This window comes from Schistocerca nitens, chromosome 3 (genome assembly GCF_023898315.1).
Source record: "Schistocerca nitens isolate TAMUIC-IGC-003100 chromosome 3, iqSchNite1.1, whole genome shotgun sequence".
Classification (NCBI taxonomy): domain Eukaryota; kingdom Metazoa; phylum Arthropoda; class Insecta; order Orthoptera; family Acrididae; genus Schistocerca; species Schistocerca nitens.
The window spans coordinates 937,540,365-937,559,018 of record NC_064616.1 but is presented as its reverse complement, the minus strand read 5'-3'; the positions used below and the strand labels follow the sequence as shown (position 1 = coordinate 937,559,018).

General features: G+C 38.1%; 1 protein-coding gene across 1 annotated transcript in view; it reads right to left on the bottom strand.

Annotated features, from left to right (window-relative positions):
* Positions 1-18,654, bottom strand: part of LOC126249020 (ATP-dependent helicase brm-like) — a 285,958-nt gene that overhangs the window by 257,860 nt on the left and 9,444 nt on the right. Inside the window, exons 2-3 of the mRNA XM_049950621.1 lie at positions 4,623-4,791; positions 1,221-1,361 (exon numbers count right to left, since the gene is read on the bottom strand). Of these exons, the coding sequence (XP_049806578.1) occupies positions 1,221-1,361; positions 4,623-4,787 (306 nt within the window). The 5' untranslated portion in view covers positions 4,788-4,791. The remainder of the gene's footprint in view (positions 1-1,220; positions 1,362-4,622; positions 4,792-18,654) is intronic.

The window sequence follows — 18,654 nt, the reverse complement described above, 5'->3', positions numbered from 1 at the left end:
GTGGATGGATAGGTGTGTGTGTGTGCGCGCGAGTCCTTTTTTTCCCCCGAAGGTAAGTCTTTCCGCTCCCGGGATTGGAATGACTCCTTACCCTCTCCCTTAAAAACCACATCCTTTCATCTCTCCCTCTCCTTCCCTCTTTCCTGACGAAGCAACCGGGGGTTGGGAAAGCTCAAAATTTTGTGTGTGTGTGTTTGTGTGTTTTTTATTGTGCCTATCTACCAGCGCTTTCCCGTTTGGTAAGTAATGGAATCTCTGTTTTTAATATATATATATATATATATATATATATATATATATATATATATATATAAGTGAACACGAAATTTTAATATTTTTATCTTTATTATTTTTACAGGTCCTTGTATAATAATTCCTCAATGAAGCTTTCTCCTTCAAAACATGTTTATTATAGCGCTTTTGCTCGATGAAAGGTGGTTGAGTCTACATTTTAATTCTGAATTTAACAACTACGAACTCTTATCCATTACAAATAAAATCAAAGGGAAGCTGTCTATTTGACAAACTCCAACTGGCTTAAATCTTTCTGAGAATGCTCCTCTGAATCAACATGAGCTTTGGTGTTACACAGATTTGTTGAATACTGCTATGTGTTCCCTTATGCAGACTCAGATCCATTAGAGTTCTCACAGTATTATGTCCATCAACAGCAGTAAATGTTTTCATGATGTTTTCAAAGGTGGCTACATACATTTTATTTTTCACTATTTTGACTAGACTTAAGATACACTTGAGATTTAGAATATGATGTGCACCATAATAATAATAATAATTCGTTACCATCACAACCCCAACCACCATCATATCTATAACACGTAATCAGTTTTTCACAGAATAAGCGTTATTTAACACACCAAAACAACAAATCAGCTTGAATGTGCACTGTAAAGAACAAAAAAAACTTTAATAATAAACCAAAAATGTCACAATATTATATTTGTGCCTGCTGTGACAGTTCATATCATCTACACATAGTACAAATTTCGTAAGTATTTATACCCATTCTGCGTATCAAATTGCATCACATTGGATGAAATCTTAACATATAACATTCTACATTTTTATTCTATGAAGATTTTCAAATAATTTTTACCAGATCAGCAAATATACGTAATGAGTATAATTCTTTGTTAGCCAGACTTGTATTAAGTAGAGTTCACTAGTAGGAACACTGTTCAACATTCTCATCAAATACTTACACTTATTCTGTCCACCACAAGTTTTTTGAGATCCAATAATTTGCTGTAACGTGCATCATTCTGCAAACTTAGTTCATCCAGTCTTCTGATAGCAACATTTAATCCATCAAGTACCAGTTGCATTTTCTCAATGTATGTCTGCTAAATGACAATAGAGCAGTTATGATTACATAAGGATGTAGCAAACAAAGTACGGTAATACATTAACACTAGAACCAATTTTACACAAATGTAATCAACAGTCACACCTCAAATTAGTAATTCAGAATAATAACAGTTTTGATTTTTCACAAACAAATCTTCCAATCAACTTTTAGGAATTAAAAGCAATTATTTCTCATGGTACTTCCATGACAACCATGGCACAATGGCAATGCACCAGTTAGTAGCTCATAAGAAGTGCTGTTCAGAGTTCACCCTTCCAAAAAAATTCTAAAGCTTCCTTCTCCATATTACTACACATCAAATATATTTCACTCTTCTCTGGAATACCCTGTTCAGGAGTCAAGCAAATAACTGAAGGAGTATGACAAAAGTTGCAGAATTTGATTATTTTGATATTACTGTGTTTATTCCTATTTGGACAATGTGCGAAAACAGAGACGTAAGAACAATGAGGACAAGTGGAGCAACTGAGAAACATCGCACAGCCTAAGTGAGAAAACCTTTAGCAATAGGTACACAGATGCCTGCCTAAAAGAACAACTGAAACACAGAATTATGTATTTGTCTGTTCCACAATCTTGTCTTGTTACAACATGAGCTTTATCAACTGATTTACAAAAATAGCATATTTGCTTAGTGCCTCCAAAGCTCTGGCCTTCTGGCCAACGCCCCCCCCCCCCCCCCCCCGTACTCTCCCTCTGTGCCCCCCCCCCCCCTCTCTCTCTCTCTCTCTCTCTCTCTCTCTCTCTCTCTCTCTCTCTCTCTAATCCAGAAAAACAGCCAACAATCTACAAAATCCCGTACAAGATGCATCCAGAAAGTAATGCACTTACTGTCTAAGTATTTTCTGCATGCTGGAATGCTTCAAACCAGTCTCTGCTGCTATTCTTCAGACAGATTTCCTTAGACTGCACCATTCCAGAAACTGTGGCAACATTTTCAGGAGTAACTACAGTTTGCCTATGGCCAACATTCTCCATTAAATCATGAGCCACACTACCTGACTTCTAAAATTTGGCAAAAAGCTTGCAAATGGTTTTCGCATAGGGTCCTTTTAGAACATTAAATGTTGCTTGAAAACTGCATCTTGTTGCCACACAGGACTAAGTTCTAATCTGTGGTATTCCAGCTCCATAAAAACATGTTGTTCAATGGAATGTTCCTCCTCTGATACACTAATCTCCTTTCATGTTCCAACAGTGGAAGTGACCGCTCTGAGCTGAGGAGCACTATTTATAGGTATGACATATTGCGATTGCAGACCATCTGTCAGCAGCTATGATTCACCCGAATACAAGCATATTACAAGTTCATCCTCTCCATCATGAACAGACTACAATACGCATTTATCCCACTTTTGAGACAATATTGTCAATGCCTTCACAGAAAAATGTTTGCAGCTGCCTATGGAACCATGATTGTACCCTGAAATGCACATCTTTGTACAAAGCAAATCAGTAGCCATGGCTGTCTTTCTTCAGGGCTCCATAAATATCGAAAATGTGTGGGCAAGGATCAGGATTGTACAGAGGATGTGTAAGAGCTTCACAGTAAAACTTCTGGTTGTTTCAAGTATGCTGCAGAACTTTTCACTGGGAAGCTCGCACACATCCTCTATACAGTAGTGATCTCCCCATGCGATGTCCTGAACAAAGATATTTGTGGCTGTTGATCTACTTTGGACGAAGAAGTGAACGTCTGGATTCAATCTTGGTTCTGTTGGCAAATAAAAACATTTTTCCATGACAGCACTGACCATTTTGTCTCATAGGGGAAAAACGTATTATCAGCTATGGCAATTACTTTTGAAACAGTAAACAGTTTACTTATAAACAGTTTACTTACTTTTTTTCCATCTGTCTCATTTGCATTTGACTGTCCCTTATAGATTGAAAACATCGAAATGAGAAGACATTGTAGAGAAAACTTGTTGAAGCCTTTGAGTGCCTTGCTATCAATAGGATCCTTCAATAGCAAGTACACCAAATTATGCCACCATGAAATAATCAAAAGTAAATGAATTTTAGTACACTTATGTATATAACATCAGTATACAGCAACTGGTAATATCAGTATGCTTCTATCAACATACAGAATCAAACAAACTTATAATGTGTTCCTACAGAATATAATTCCATGAAGCTTCTATTTAAGTTCACCCAAAGGAAGATTATGATTTAACATCTCATCAATGATATAGTCATCACAGATGAAACATGGGCTCCATGTCTGCACATCTTTCAGGAAGTCGCTGTACCTTCAGTAGCAATGTAACAGAGAACATGAGTGTTATGCCCACCAGAAGGCAACAGCTGCGAATCAAATGTACAGTAGCTAGCAACAGTCAACCAGTGATGGAAAAGCAAGCCCTTTCTGAGTAAGGGCACAAAACTGATGAACACTGGAGTTTTGGAGGGTCAGCGAAGTTGACAACTATAGAATAATCTCTACCTCAATGAGGCCCATGATGCAACCACTCAATCTGGCAGAAATGTAACAGCACAACAAAAGTTGGCATTAGGTTTAGGATTTGGTCACCTGCAGATACGTCATGCAAATGAACTAGTGTTGAAGTGTTGCTTTCTTACAACCTGTTTCACTCCAGTATTGCAACTGATCCAGCTTTCTCTTGAAAACTCAACTTTTTTTTCATCAAATCTCTTACTGCTGTTATATTAGTTGGAGTAATAAACAACTTGTTGTACTGCAGTGAAATATTCTGAACAACAAAATAACTTACAATTGCAATAGAAACATAAGTAACTACAAGAAACATACTCATGAGCAATTGAATTAGTGACTTGTACAATCTCTACATGACAGAAAAAGAGTGCTGGAGAATATCTGGGGCTTCCACCCTCAAAGAGTTTTTGAGGTTTATTAAACAGGTCCTTCAAACATGCACTGCATCTTTCTTCAAATGTCTTTCAGTAGACATTTATCAACATTTCAGCAACATTCTCCCATCAGTGAAACATGGTTGTGGCCATTCGCACCACCACAAACTGTAGACTGAAAAGTAGAAAATCTGAAAATCCTCCCTCCCCCTCCCCCCCTTCCCACACAGCAGCTTCAACTGCTAACAAATACAAATGTTAATTACATGTTGCACAAATTTATTTGTTAGTTACTCATGTTAACTTTTTGCCTTCTAGCAATAACTGCCTAAAAACAGCTGTAGCTTGTTTCAAGCACATTTTGCAAAAATAAAATAAATATCTATCTACATCGACTTACTTCTGACGAGTCTCCACTTTCTGTAGGTTTTGCTGATTCTTGGGGAGATGGTAAAATGGTAATATCTGCACTGGGAGAGTCTGCTTCAACTTGTTGAACTGGAATCTGTGTCACATTTACATCTGCCATATTTTCTTCTAATTCATTTAGTTCACTCATCTTCATGGAACTGAAAAGGGAAATCCAAAATTACAATAGTCTTCAAGACAGTTTCCATCACATTTACGACCAAATCTGAATTAAGTCCAAATGTCACACAACCATAAAAAATGGTGCATGTTAAAAATGAAAATGGTGTATAGTTAATCAGTATATACAAACATTGTGTAAGTAATGCCAAATCCAGCTTAATAAAGAACCTTCTGTTTGCATTTCTAAAGAAAAAACATGCGAAATTCAGCATTAAATAAACTAACGTCCACCACTGAAAATACAGCAACGAAACAAACTATCAGACAAGGAAGGAGTCAAAACTTGATGGATTTCTTTCCAGAAATTAAAATAATTTGGAATTATTATTTTCCCAGAACTGAGAAAGTAACTGGTTTGAAAATAAATCAAAGGCATGAAGCAAAAACATGCCAACGAAAAAATATTAAATACAATATTATAAGATTTTATACGACTTTACTTAAAAAAACTGAAGGCAATATGTTGTTCATCATACTGTCAACATCAAACTAATTATGAAAGTAGTAGAGCTCGGCTTTGCTCAGCATGACGAAAGGGACTGGCCATAGTCTAATTCATTTGTTCATTGAGTTCCACGAAAATCGTCATGAAGGATAAGCTACCTAAAAGTATACATTAACAAAGTGAAGCAGCTGTTACAAACAGTGTTTAAATTGTCATAGAGCTGCCATATCACTTGCAGTTGGTTAAATTATATTACAATGATGTAATAAAAGTCATGAGATACTTCCTAATATCATGTCGGACAGCCCACACCAATATTATGCCATCACCAGCTTGCACAGTGCCCTGTTGATAATCTAGGTCCGTTGCTTCGTGGGGTCTGCACCACACCCTAACCTTATCACCTGCTTTTACCAACTGAAATTGGGACTCATCTGACCAGACCATGGATTTCCAGTCATCTAGGGCCCAACCAATATTGTCACGAGCCCAGAAGGGGCATTGCAGGTGATGTCATACTGTTAGCAAAGGCACTGTCATTTGTCATCTGCTGCCATAGCTCATTAACACCAAATTTCACGACACTGTTTTAACAGAGACATTTGTCATTTGTCCCACACAAATTTTTGCAGTTATTTCAAGCAGTGTTGCTTGTCTGTTAGCACAGACAACTCTACATAAACAGTGCTGCTCTCAGGTCATTAAGCAAAGGCCATCAGCCACTGTGTTGTCCAATATGAGAGGTAATGCCTGTAATTTGGTATTCTCAGCACACTCTTCACACTTTGTATCATGGAATGTTGAATTCCAAAATGATTTCCGAAACAGAATGTCCCAGGCTTCACGCTCCAACTACCATTCCGCATTCAAAGTCCATTAATTCTTGTTGTGCAGCCACAATCACGTTGAAAACATTTTCACATGAATCACCTGACAACAAATGACAGCTCTGCCAATGCACTGCCCTTTTATACCTTGTGTACACAAAACTACTGCCATCTGTATGTGTGCATATTGCTATCCCATGACTTGTGTCACCTGTGTGTGCTTCACTGGCTATTGTTCAGTCCATGTGATCAACCATTTTATTTAAATCAAGGGAAAGGATTAATACTTGAGACATCAGTTGGGTAATAGAAATTTTCATAAAATGCATGTTGGACCATCAGCTGCTTTTTTAAATTTAAAACCCAAATATCAAGTGGTTTCAGTCACAGACCATCTTCACAGATTAGTGTTAAAACAGTTTAAGCCACATCATCACATCTGTCGTTAAATAAATAATTGCCATGTCTCATATGTAGAGCATGTCATAAATTCCAGTATATCACTCAGAACTTTTAATGACAAACATACTAATGGCATGTGAAACAAAGCAGCACTGCATGGAATACTAGAATTCAAGACACGTATGTTTTTGTGGAAGTTACTAACGGGATTAGTCAAACAAATTTGTTTTCAACTTTCAGAAAACAATACTCATTTGGGTTAGTAGTGTTGAAAATACAACACTTTCTATTAAAAATAGAAGGAGTCAAGGGAACCACTCGCCCACAGAACTGACTGTTAGGCACAAAACTTACAGTTAAGCTTTTGTCCAACAACCTACCTTTGCGATTTATACAGAAAAACTATACTGTTCAGTGGTGTGTTTTCGCTCTTGCTTATGTCCCTGTCTACTGTTCAATGCATTGACTATAAGAGGAATGGTTATCTTCACTCCTTCCATGGTTTATATTCAACTTGGGACTTTCCAATATCATATTAACATATTCTATTAATCTAGTGTACACCTAAGAGACAGAAAATTGGATAAAAATTGTCTTCTGCTGTAGACACTTATAAAAATAATCTGTAAACTATATCACTTGTTAAAAATTTGCTTAAGATACATTTGCCATAAGAATAATTATCACACTCAAGGAAATAAAAATCATTTCATTATAATATAGTTAGCACACTTTCAGTCATTGACATCCTATCGGAAAATATTTTGGGGTAATTTCTCACTAAAGCTAGGAAGGAAGGAACATCAGTCATTATGCATTGAGTACATATGTGGATTGAGGAAGGAACACCTCAAAAGTCTCATCAAAACAAGACAGACAGATATATCTCCCGTAAAACTGAAATATGAAGTTCACATTCCTCCAATCACTGCTCAGAACAGATGGTAGACTGTGAGCCACTTCAACACCTTGATGTCAGCAAATGCAGCACGAGATTTTAAGATATCTATCCACACATCACATAACATCATATCCTATCCTGGTCACACTTCAGTGAGAAGAAACGAGCTGAGAGATTATTTCCTATATCCACATATTTACGAATAAGTTCATCCCACTTTGTGTCCTAAAAGGTGGCATACTGCTGAGGAATTAATTTCACACACACACAGTAACTTTGTATCAGCCACATCCATACAATCAGTTTGCTATCAAATCCTACCTTTCTGTTTTAACAATGATGGTAGATGGCTCAAGAACAGGAAATGCAATGAATGGGTGTTGTAGATAAATTAAGCATGGTATATAACTGCTGAAGCACTGGACACACACTACTAAATCCCTTCAAGGAATTAAACACCCCTAGATAAAACAGTTCCAAACATCTGATTACTTTACACATGAGTTAATGTGTCAAATATTTTATGTTAAGCATGTAAGTGAGAAAAGGTTTAGAAAATATTTCAAATTATGGTTAAAGCTTGTTGGAAGTAGTAGTTGTTGGCAGCGGACCTGCCACCACTACTCTATTCAGTTTCAGGCTCTTCATCTCCGAATAAGTATTGCAACCAACATTCATTTGATCCTGTTTACTGTACATGTCTCTTGACCTCTCCATGCAATAGTCTTTTAGTAATACAGATTCAGAGGCAGTGTGAATGAAATGACCATCATTTAGATTTACTGGTGTTTCACTGAATTTATTCACCATCATTTACATTTACTGGTGGTTCATGGAATTAAAACAGGTGAATACTAAAAAAAGTCCTTCAACATGGGCACAGTCAATTCCATCCACTACCCTTGTGCAGTAAAGCATAATTTTCTGCCTCTAACTGTAAATTTTGTTCTTAGTAGCTGTATATAAAACTCACCACCTGTGAAATTTCCCAGTTCATCACTTGCATTTCCATACAACGCAAAATAAAATCTGCTGCCTTAGCCCTTCAAAACTGAATAAGGTGTCCAGGGTGTTCGTCCATTATACATAGAGCTGTTCTGAGAACACAGCGAGATAGCCCTCCGCCAAAAGCGCAGTGACAGAGAGGTGCAAAATCTGACCAGTTGAAAAAATGCACTTGAAAAATTAACTGGGAGAAGGATGTGAGTTGTTCTACTCCTTGTGTTCCTGTATTCTGCCTTCGAGAAGAATCCTTTCCCTCAGCTGACAACTGTAAATGCACACTGCTGTGACAGTGTCCTGTCTTCATTGTCATTTCGTCTAAGCAGCATTATGATGAAATGACAACTACTGAACCAACATCTATCAGTAACATGGTTTCTGTGGCAACAGTGCACTTGGTTCACACATCGGCCATCTGCACAACTCACTCATGATCAACACGAGCTATTGCTGTAACTTCAGTACAGTATCGTAGGATCCCAAAGTCTGGTGAGCTTATGCCGAATCAAATATGCTATTTTATTGAAGGCCAACTGAGGACTAGAGCAAAACTGTTTGAGTGTGAGTGCTTTTCGCTATTGAACGGTGCCCTGCTACAAAGCTCCCTTGATATTCGTGAATCAATTTTCACACTATGCTTGTGTTCTTTGAAGCAAATGTGCAGCTAATCCCCTGCATGTGAAATTATGCCTTTGTAGCCATTTACATCTGATCTCTTACCTTTCTTGTTAAATGTGTGGATGAGTGCACAGTACCAATCTTCTGGCAGTTTTTCTTTGTGTCAAATATCCATGATGATTTGTGCAAGTTCTTGTGTGTGTGTGTGTGTGTGTGTGTGTGTGTGTGTGTGTGTGTGTGTGTGTGTGTGTGTGTGTGTGTGTGTGTGTGTGTGTGTCTCCCTATTTGCTTCAATAACTCTACGATGTTGCCATCTTCTCCAAATGTCCTGTTGTTTCCGAGTCTAAGGATATGTTCATTGAGAATATAGTTTGCTCCCTCCTACAGTTGTCATGATTTGTCAGCCCAAGTTAGCCATCCTGCTTTCTGAAGCATAGCGTCTGTGATGTGTATGCACTGATCTTCCCACTCCCACTGAACTTTCTGTAAATGTCACGTGTGACTTCTAAAGTTGTCTCATTAATGTTGCCACCTGCTTTCTGATCTCTAAAACACGTTGTTTAGTCTGGGGTATTTTTTTTTTATTTCTTCCAGAGTGTCTTCACATGCTTGGTAACACAAAGGTTGTTTCGGTTTCTTATGTTCTTGGTTAGCTTTTTAGCTTTCTGCACAATCTTCGTTTGGAACTGTCCCCAAGTGACAACCTTCTCTTTCTCACATCTTTCTTTCATATTGGTTTCCTGGATCCTTTCTGTGAAAATTTTTTGAAGATGTATTCTTTTTCAGTGTGCTCTTATGGGGCAAATTTAACTTTGATGCTGACAAGATATGGACCCAAGTCAACACTTGCACTACTGCAGATCTGTGCAGCATCAACTTTTTTCTAAGAACTGTATATGATAGCATTGTGAAGGATTTGATGCTTTACAAGCAACTGTATGTATTACTTCCACATTTTTGCTTTCAAAAATGTTTCCCCACGGAAGTCAACACACTTTTCAAATTCTTTTGTTGACACAATGCAATGAATTTGGTCCCATTCGTGTTTGTGGATTTCTGTGCTGTGAAACTGCTAACGGTTTTTTTTCTATACTTTTTCTCCACCAATTAGTGCGATGGTTCATCCAGTAGGATTTTTATACAGGTTTTTTTTATTACACATCACACTAAACCCAATGTTCTGCAGCTCCATAAAAAAACTGTGGTGTCACCGCTAGACACCACACTTACTAGGTGGTAACTTAAATCGGCCGCGGTCCTGTAGTACATGTCGGACCCGCGTGTCGCCACTGTGGAATCGCAAACCTAGCGCCACCACACGGCAGGTCTCGAGAGACTGAGGAGACCTCGTCCCCAGTTGTACGGACAACATAGCTAGCGATTGGACGTGCTAAGCCTTGCTCTCAATTGCCGAGAGATAGACAGTAGAATAGCCCTCTGCTAAGTTAAATGGCGACCACCTAGCAAGGCGCCATTTGTATCAGTGCCTATAGCTTACTAATATTCAAGAGAGATGTATTCCAAGGACTAATTAAAAGTTAAGTAACAAGCATCTACGTACTTTTCTTCTTATTCATTTATAAGTTCTCATGTTCCAGACTTCACGCCCGTCTGCGTTAGCCTTGCGTGCCCTATCGGCTACAGCATTGTGTCTAGGCTGTATGGTCTAGACACAACAAAAACAATACTGATTTTTTTTTTTTTTTTTTTTAATTTTTGTTCTACACTACCAACTCTCACTAATCCAGCCCTCAGTAGACTGGCCCACATCCTGCCTTTAGTCACACAAAAAGAAATGACTCATCCAGTAATGAATTCTCATGTGCAACGATGTCGTTAGTCGATTACAATGTAAAAACAATGCTATACATGTTTGAAATTGTGGCCTTCTTTATGGTTCAGAATCATGGCTCCTAAAAGGAAACATGTTATGCTAGACTTCAAGTGGAATCTCAAAAATAGACATAGGTTGAATTGAGGTTCTTCACAGAAAGCCATTGCTGCTGAGTACAATGCTGGACAAGCAACAGTTTATGATTAAAGTTTAACTGACAAAGAGATAATCGAAAGCATACAGGTAAGTTATGATGAAAGTGGTGAAGAAGAGGACATAGCAGGAGAAAACAAAGATATCCCACACTGCTTGTGCTGAAGCTGCAGACATCTTCCTGAAGTACGTTACGCAACAATCAGAAACATACAGTACCAAAGGCCATTGTGTGATAAGGCCACCACATATCATTGTTGCGACAGCTAAAAATATGAGACATGTTTCATAGTGAGTGATGCTACTGTGTATGTACACACTCAAGGACTAAGTTTTCAATGAAAATCAATGTATCTTTGGATTCAATAAACTATAATGCCCATGTGCTTACACTAAATTTATGACACCTTCAATAATCTGGCATTTCCACTAATCCAACAGCCGTATGTGCAAGGAATAGTCAGATTAGCGAGTGTCTAGTGTACCAATGGTTTATTTACTACAATGGCACATTTAATTTGCTGTGTATAATATCAGGATATGGAGCATGAGGGTGATTTGAACCCGGATCTCCCACTTCACCATGATCACATGACCACGACACCACCATCATTCAAAATCGCTACATGTTGATCTTCGACTGTTCACTGTATCCATTTTGCTTCTTTTCCCACAGTTTAATACGTCGTCTTCCCGTTTTCATGCTTGATTTGTGTTCACTTTCTAACAGGCTGTCCAATGGACCATTTAACCACTAAATCTGAGGGGGAGGGGGGTGCGCGATGGGGAGTTTTCCTTGTTTGAAGTGTGTTGACAGCTGTGAATATTACCAAACTGTCAATTTACAAAGGCCTGGTTTCAAAGTACTGACACAAATTATTTACAGAAGAATGAAAAAACTGATAAAAGCCAACTTCTGGGAATATCAGTTTGATTTCTGAAGAAATATAAGAACATGCAAGGCTATGCTGATACTGCTTTTTATCTTAGATGATGATTTAAGGAAAGGCAAACCTATGTTTTCAGCAACTGTAGGTTAGGAGAAACCTTCTGATAGTGCTGACTGGAATACATTCTCTGAAATTCTGAAGATAGCAGGGTCACAATACAGGGAGTAAAAGGTTGTCTACAACTTGAACAAAAAAAAAACTGAAGTTATATGAGTGAAAGGACATGAAAGGAAAGCAATAGTTGAGAGGGAGACAAAATTTTAGCCTATCCCTGCTGTTATTAAATCTGTACATTGAGCAATCACTAAACGAAACCAAAGAAAAATGTGGATAAGGAATTAAAGAAGTAGAAACTTTGAGGTTTGCCGATGACATTGTAATTATGTCAGAGACAACATATGACTTGAAAGAACAGTGGAATGGAATGGATAGTGTCTTACCAAGATGATATAAAATGAACATAAAAGAAAATTAAATCAATGGTAATAAAAGGTAGTCAATTTAAATCAGGTAAATCTGAGGAAATTAGATTAGGAAATGAGACACTAAAAGAGGTGGATGAGTTTCGTTATACCTGGACACAAAAATAAGTGACAACAGCCAAAGTACGGAGGATATAAAATACAGACTGCAATAAGCAAGAAAAGCATTTCTGAAAAAGAGAAACTTCTTAACAATGAACATAAATTTAAGTGCTGGAAACCTTTTCTGAAAAACAAACATTTTAACTCTAAGAGATAATTTCTTTTTTTTTAGGTGTTTTCTGAAGGTATTTGTCTGGTGTGGAGTCTTTTACAGTAGTGAAACTTGGATAATAGATAAACATTTCAGACAAGAAGAGAATAGATTGTTTCTGAATTATTCTGCTATACAGGAATGCTAAAGATCAGATTGGTAGATTGAATAACTAATGAAGAGGTGCTGAATCAAACTGGTGAAGAAAATTATGGTGCAGCCTAACAGGAGTGTGTTGATAGGACACATCCTGAGGCATCAAGGAATCATCAGTTTGGAAATGGAGGGAAGCATGCAGGACAAAAATTGTGTGATGTAAGCCTGTATACAGAAATCAGATTCAGTTGCATTTAGGTATCAGTAGTAGTAGTAGTAGTAGTAGTAGTAGTAGTAGTAGTAGTAGTAGTTGTTGTTGTTGTCTTCAGTCCTGAGACTGGTTTGATGCAGCTCTCCATGCTACCCTATCCTGTGCAAGTTTCTTCATCTCCCAGTACTTACTGCAACCTACATCCTTCTGAATCTGCTTAGTGTAATCATCTCTTGGTCTCCCTCTACGATTTTTACCCTCCATGCTGCCCTCCAATGCTAAATTTGTGATCCCTTGATGCCTTAGAACATGTCCTGCTAACCGGTCCCTTCTTTTTGTCAAGTTGTGCCACAAACTCCTCTTCTCCCCAATTTTATTCAATACTTCATCATTAGTTATGTGATCTACCCATCTAATCTTCAGCATTCTTCTGTAGCACCACATTTCGAAAGCTTCTATTCTCTTCTTGTCCAAACTATTTATCGTCCATGTCTCACTTCCATACATGGCTACACTCCATACAAATACTTTCAGAAACGACTTCCTGACACTTAAATCAATACTCGATGTTAACAAATTTCTCTTCTTCAGAAACGCTTTCCTTGTCATTGCCAGTCTACATTTTATATACTCTCTACTTCGACCATCATCAGTTATTTTGCTCCCCAAATAGCAAAACTCCTTTACTACTTTAAGTGTCTCATTTCCTAATCTAATTCCCTCAGCATCACCCTACTTAATTTGACTACATTCCATTATCCTCGTTTTGCTTTTGTTGATGTTCATCTTATATCCTCCTTTCAAGACACTGTCCATTCCGTTCAACTGCTCTTCCAAGTCCTTTGCTGTCTCTGACAGAATTACAATGTCATCGGCAAACCTCAAAGTTTTTATTTCTTCTCCATGGATTTTAATACCTACTCCAAATTTTTCTTTTGTTTCCTTCACTTCTTGCTCAATATAAGATTGAATAACATCGGAGAGAGGCTACAACCCTGTCTCACTCCCTTCCCAACCACTGCTTCCCCTTCATGCCCCTCAACTCTTGTACCTGCCATCTGGTTTCTGTACAAATTGTAAATAGCCTTTTGCCCCCTGTACTTTACCCCTGCCACCTTTAGAATTTGAAAGAGAGTATTCCAGTCAACATTGTCAAAAGCTTTCTCTAAGTCTACAAATGCTAGAAACATAGGTTTGCCTTTTCTTAATCTTTCTTCTACGATAAGTCGTAGGGTCAGTATTGCCTCACGTGTTCCAATATTTCTACGGAATCCAAACTGATCTTCCTCGAGGTCGGCTTCTACTAGTTTTTCCATTCGTCTGTAAAGAATTCGCGTTAGTATTTTGTAGCTGTGACTTATTAAACTGATAGTTAGGTAATTTTCACATCTGTCAACACCTGCTTTCTTTGGGATTGGAATTATTATATTCTTCTTGAAGTCTGAGGGTATTTCGCCTGTCTCATACATCTTGCTCACCAGATGGTAGAGTTTTGTCAGGACTGGCAACCCCAAGGCCATCAGTAGTTCTAATGGAATGTTGTCTACTCCCAGGGCCTTGTTTCGACTCAGGTCTTTCAGTGCTCTGTCAAACTCTTCACGCAGTATCTTATCTCCCATTTCATCTTCATCTACATCCTCTTCCATTTCCATAATATTGTGCTTAAGTACATCGCCCTTGTATAGACCCTCCATATACTCCTTCCACCTTTCTGCTTTCCCTTCTTCGCTTAGAACCGGGTTTCCATCTGAGCTCTTGATATTCATACAAGAGGTTCTCTTTTCTCCAAAGGTCTCTTTAACTTTCCTGTAGGCAGTATCTATCTTACCCCTAGTGAGATAAGCCTCTACATCCTTACATTTGTCCTCTAGCCATCCCTGCTTAGCCATTTTGCACTTCCTGTCAATCTCATTTTTGAGACGTTTGTATTCCTTTTTGCCTGCTTCATTTACTGCATTTTTATATTTTCTCCTTTCATCAATTAAATTCAATATTTCTTCTGTTACCCAAGGATTTCTACTAGCCCTAGTCTTTTTACCTACTTGATCCTCTCTGCTGCCTTCACTACTTCATCCCTCAGAGCTACCCATTCTTCTTCTACTGTACTTCTTTCCCCCCCATTCCTGTCAATTGTTCCCTTATGCTCTCCCTGAAACTCTGTACAACCTCTGGTTTAGTCAGTTTATCCAGGTCCCATCTCCTTAAATTCCCACCTTTTTGCAGTTTCTTCAGTTTTAATCTACAGTTCATAACCAATAGATTGTGGTCAGAGTCCACCTCTGCCCCTGGAAATGTCTTACAATTAAAAACCTGGTTCTTAAATCTCTGTCTTACCATTATATAATCTATCTGATACCTTCTAGTATCTCCAGGATTCTTCCATGTATATACAACCTTCTTTCATGATTCTTGAACCAAGTGTTAGCTATCATTAAGTTATGCTCTGTGCAAAATTCTACCAGACGGCTTCCTCTTTCATTTCTCTCCCCCAATCCATATTCACCCACTATGTTTCCTTCTCTCCCTTTTCCTACTCTCGAATTCCAGTCACCCATGACTATTGAATTTTCGTCTCCCTTCACTACCTGAATAATTTCTTTTATCTCATCATACATTTCATCAATTTCATCATCATCTGCAGAGCTAGTTGGCATATAAACTTGTACTACTGTAGTAGGCGTGGGCTTGGTGTCTATCTTGGCCACAATAATGCGTTCACTATGCTGTTTGTAGTAGCTTACCTGCACTCCTATTTTTTTCATTATTAAACATACTCCTGCATTACCCCTATTTGATTTTGTATTTATAACCCTGTATTCACCTGACCATAAGTCTTGTTCCTGCTGCCACCGAACTTCACTAATTCCCACTATATCTAACTTTAACCTATCCATTTACCTTTTTAAATTTTCTAACCTACCTGCCCGATTAAGGGATCTGACATTCCACACTCCGATCCGTAGAACGCCAGTTTTCTTTCTCCTGATAACAACGTCCTCTTGAATAGTCCCTCCCCGGAGATCCAAATGGGGGACTATTTTACCGCCGGAATATTTTACCCAAGAGGACACCATCATCATTTAATCATACAGTAACACTGCATGCCCTCGGGAAAAATTATGACTGTAGTTTCCCCTTGCTTTCAGCCGTTAGCAGCACCAGCACAGCAAGGCCGTTTTGGTTAGTGTTACAAGGCCAGATCAGTCAATCATCCAGACTGTTGCCCCTGCAACTACTGAAAAGGCTGCTGCCCCTCTTCAGGAACCACAAGTTTGTCTGGCCTCTCAACAGATACCCCTCCGTTGTGGTTGCACCTACGGTATGGCCATCTGTATCGCTGAGGCACGCAAGCCTCCCCACCAACGGCAAGGTCCATGGTTCATGGGGGGGGGGAGTAGTAGTAGTAGTAGTAGTAGTAGTAGTAGTAGTAGTGCAGAAATGAAGAGGCTTGCGTAGGACAGACTATTGTGGAGACCTGTATCATAATAGTCTATGGACTGAAGACAACAACGGCAACGACAACAAATGAGTTATATGTAGGGATTCTGCCCCTGCCTTCATTCAGAGAAGCGTTTGTTGTTCTGTAGTACATATTTTCAACAGGCTTTCACAAGAATGGAAAGCAGTTATTGAGAAAGAGCACTTTTTAAGCCAAAGTTGTAAAATTCCTACTTTCTGCATGAACTACTAAGTTTCATACAATAAGGATTGTTATTGTATAAAGCGAGTTACACACGTCCAATGCTAAGACCATAGTGTATGAAGAGTGGTGCTTTGTAAATAGAAAGTAAATGTTATAGAGTGTCCTGGGAAGAAAGTTATGCTGTTGTATGGATAAAGGTGCATCACAGTGTACAAACGAACTCGTGGATGTACTCCAAAGTTGAAGTACACATGTATGATTCTTGTGGTCAAAATATCTAATTCCACACAGATTCACCATGATGTTTCTGGCAGTATGCAGGCCAAAGACAGTGTCGTATCCAACCATAGTGAATTGGTGCGAACAATTTCACCAAGGAGACATGGACATTGATGATGCTGATGTGGGAGACCAAATCTTGCACCATGCACGCTGAAAGAACATCTGATGGGGGGGGGGGGGGGGGACATCTTTGTTGGGGTGGGGGATTTTTCCTATGATGAGCACATTTACACAGTAGTTCTAAATGGCTTCATGACCAAGGAGTGAATTTGTATCATTGAGGAACTGAATGATTGGTAAAACATTCCGACTGTTGTTTACAGAAATATGGTGACAGTTGAAAAATAGTGTGATGTATCTGTGTCACCGAGTGTAGTGTAGCATTCAGAAATAGTTACTCAGCCTGTCATGACAATGCGTAAGTTATTTTTTTAAACCCCCTTGTAAAATGAATGTCATTTTTTTGCAATGAGAACTCAGGTTTGTTATCTGATCCAGCCACTCGGATTTGGATTTTTCACATTTTTATCAAATTATTCTACAAAAATGCAAGAGGATTTCTATAAACAAGCTCTAGCTGCACGCTCCTTCATTTCCTGCTATCTGCTAATTGTCAGTAATTTGAAATTAACAGTATAGACAGTAAGATAATTATTTCCTTCTTTGTCAATCAGGTGTTACCAGTTCTAGTGATCATCTTTCCTGTAGGTTGATGATTGTCAATTAAGAGTTCTGAATTTAGTTCTGTCCCATATAACATCCTCTGTAGCGACATTTCCTGAAAATCTTAAACTTCAGGTATCCAGGTTAGAAGTCATTCATTATGACAATGTGGTCAAAGTTTCAGTCACCTCTTCCTTCCAGCTGGAAACCATTTGGGCATACTGGTACAATTCATGCAGGACTTCCCCAGCACAGAGTAGGGAAAAATTATTCTAACATGGAACATACTACTTAAAGCATAACAACAGTTATATTTTTTTTAACATTTTCATTTAGCATTCCATAACTTGTTTCAAGTCTATCCAGTTTTATGTAAATTTAGCTATACTTAATTTTATTTATTTGCACATGTCAAGTGTGACTTATGTGTGTCATTTCCTTTGTGAAAACTACAAATTAAAATAATGTACTCAAGATATCTCAGTTACTATCAGGCTCTCAATTAGTTACCCTGAAATATATGTAAATAAAGTCCCACAGCAATGGCAGTTATTTAAACAATGGTGAAAGCTTTCCTCTCAAAAAGATCACAAGCAAACAGAGCACAATTTGCTGTTTGGTGGCGACTGTTACGAAGTTCAAACTTCACATGCTCACTCAAAGTTATTTTACAGCAAAAATATAAACTATTTGTATTTGTATTTCTTTACTCGTCCTGTAAATCGTGTTTAGATACATATTTTGCATAAACGATGTAGGACAAGTCAGGTTGGTACAGTATATACAACATCATACACATTGTTATTTTGAAAGGATAAATAATTAAAAATTATTCAATACATGTTGAATATTGATGACAAATTTAATATAATGAAATAAAATGACAGACTTATTAAGAATATTTGAGCAGTTACACTACACTTTTCTGGTATTCTAAAAACTCGGAAACAGAATAGAAGCAGTGGTCAAGCAAGTACTCTTTCAGTTTCACTTTAAACTTTTGTAAATTTTGCATCTGCTTCAAACAGGGTCGCATGTGATTGTACAGCATTATGCCAGTATGATACACTCCTCTCTTA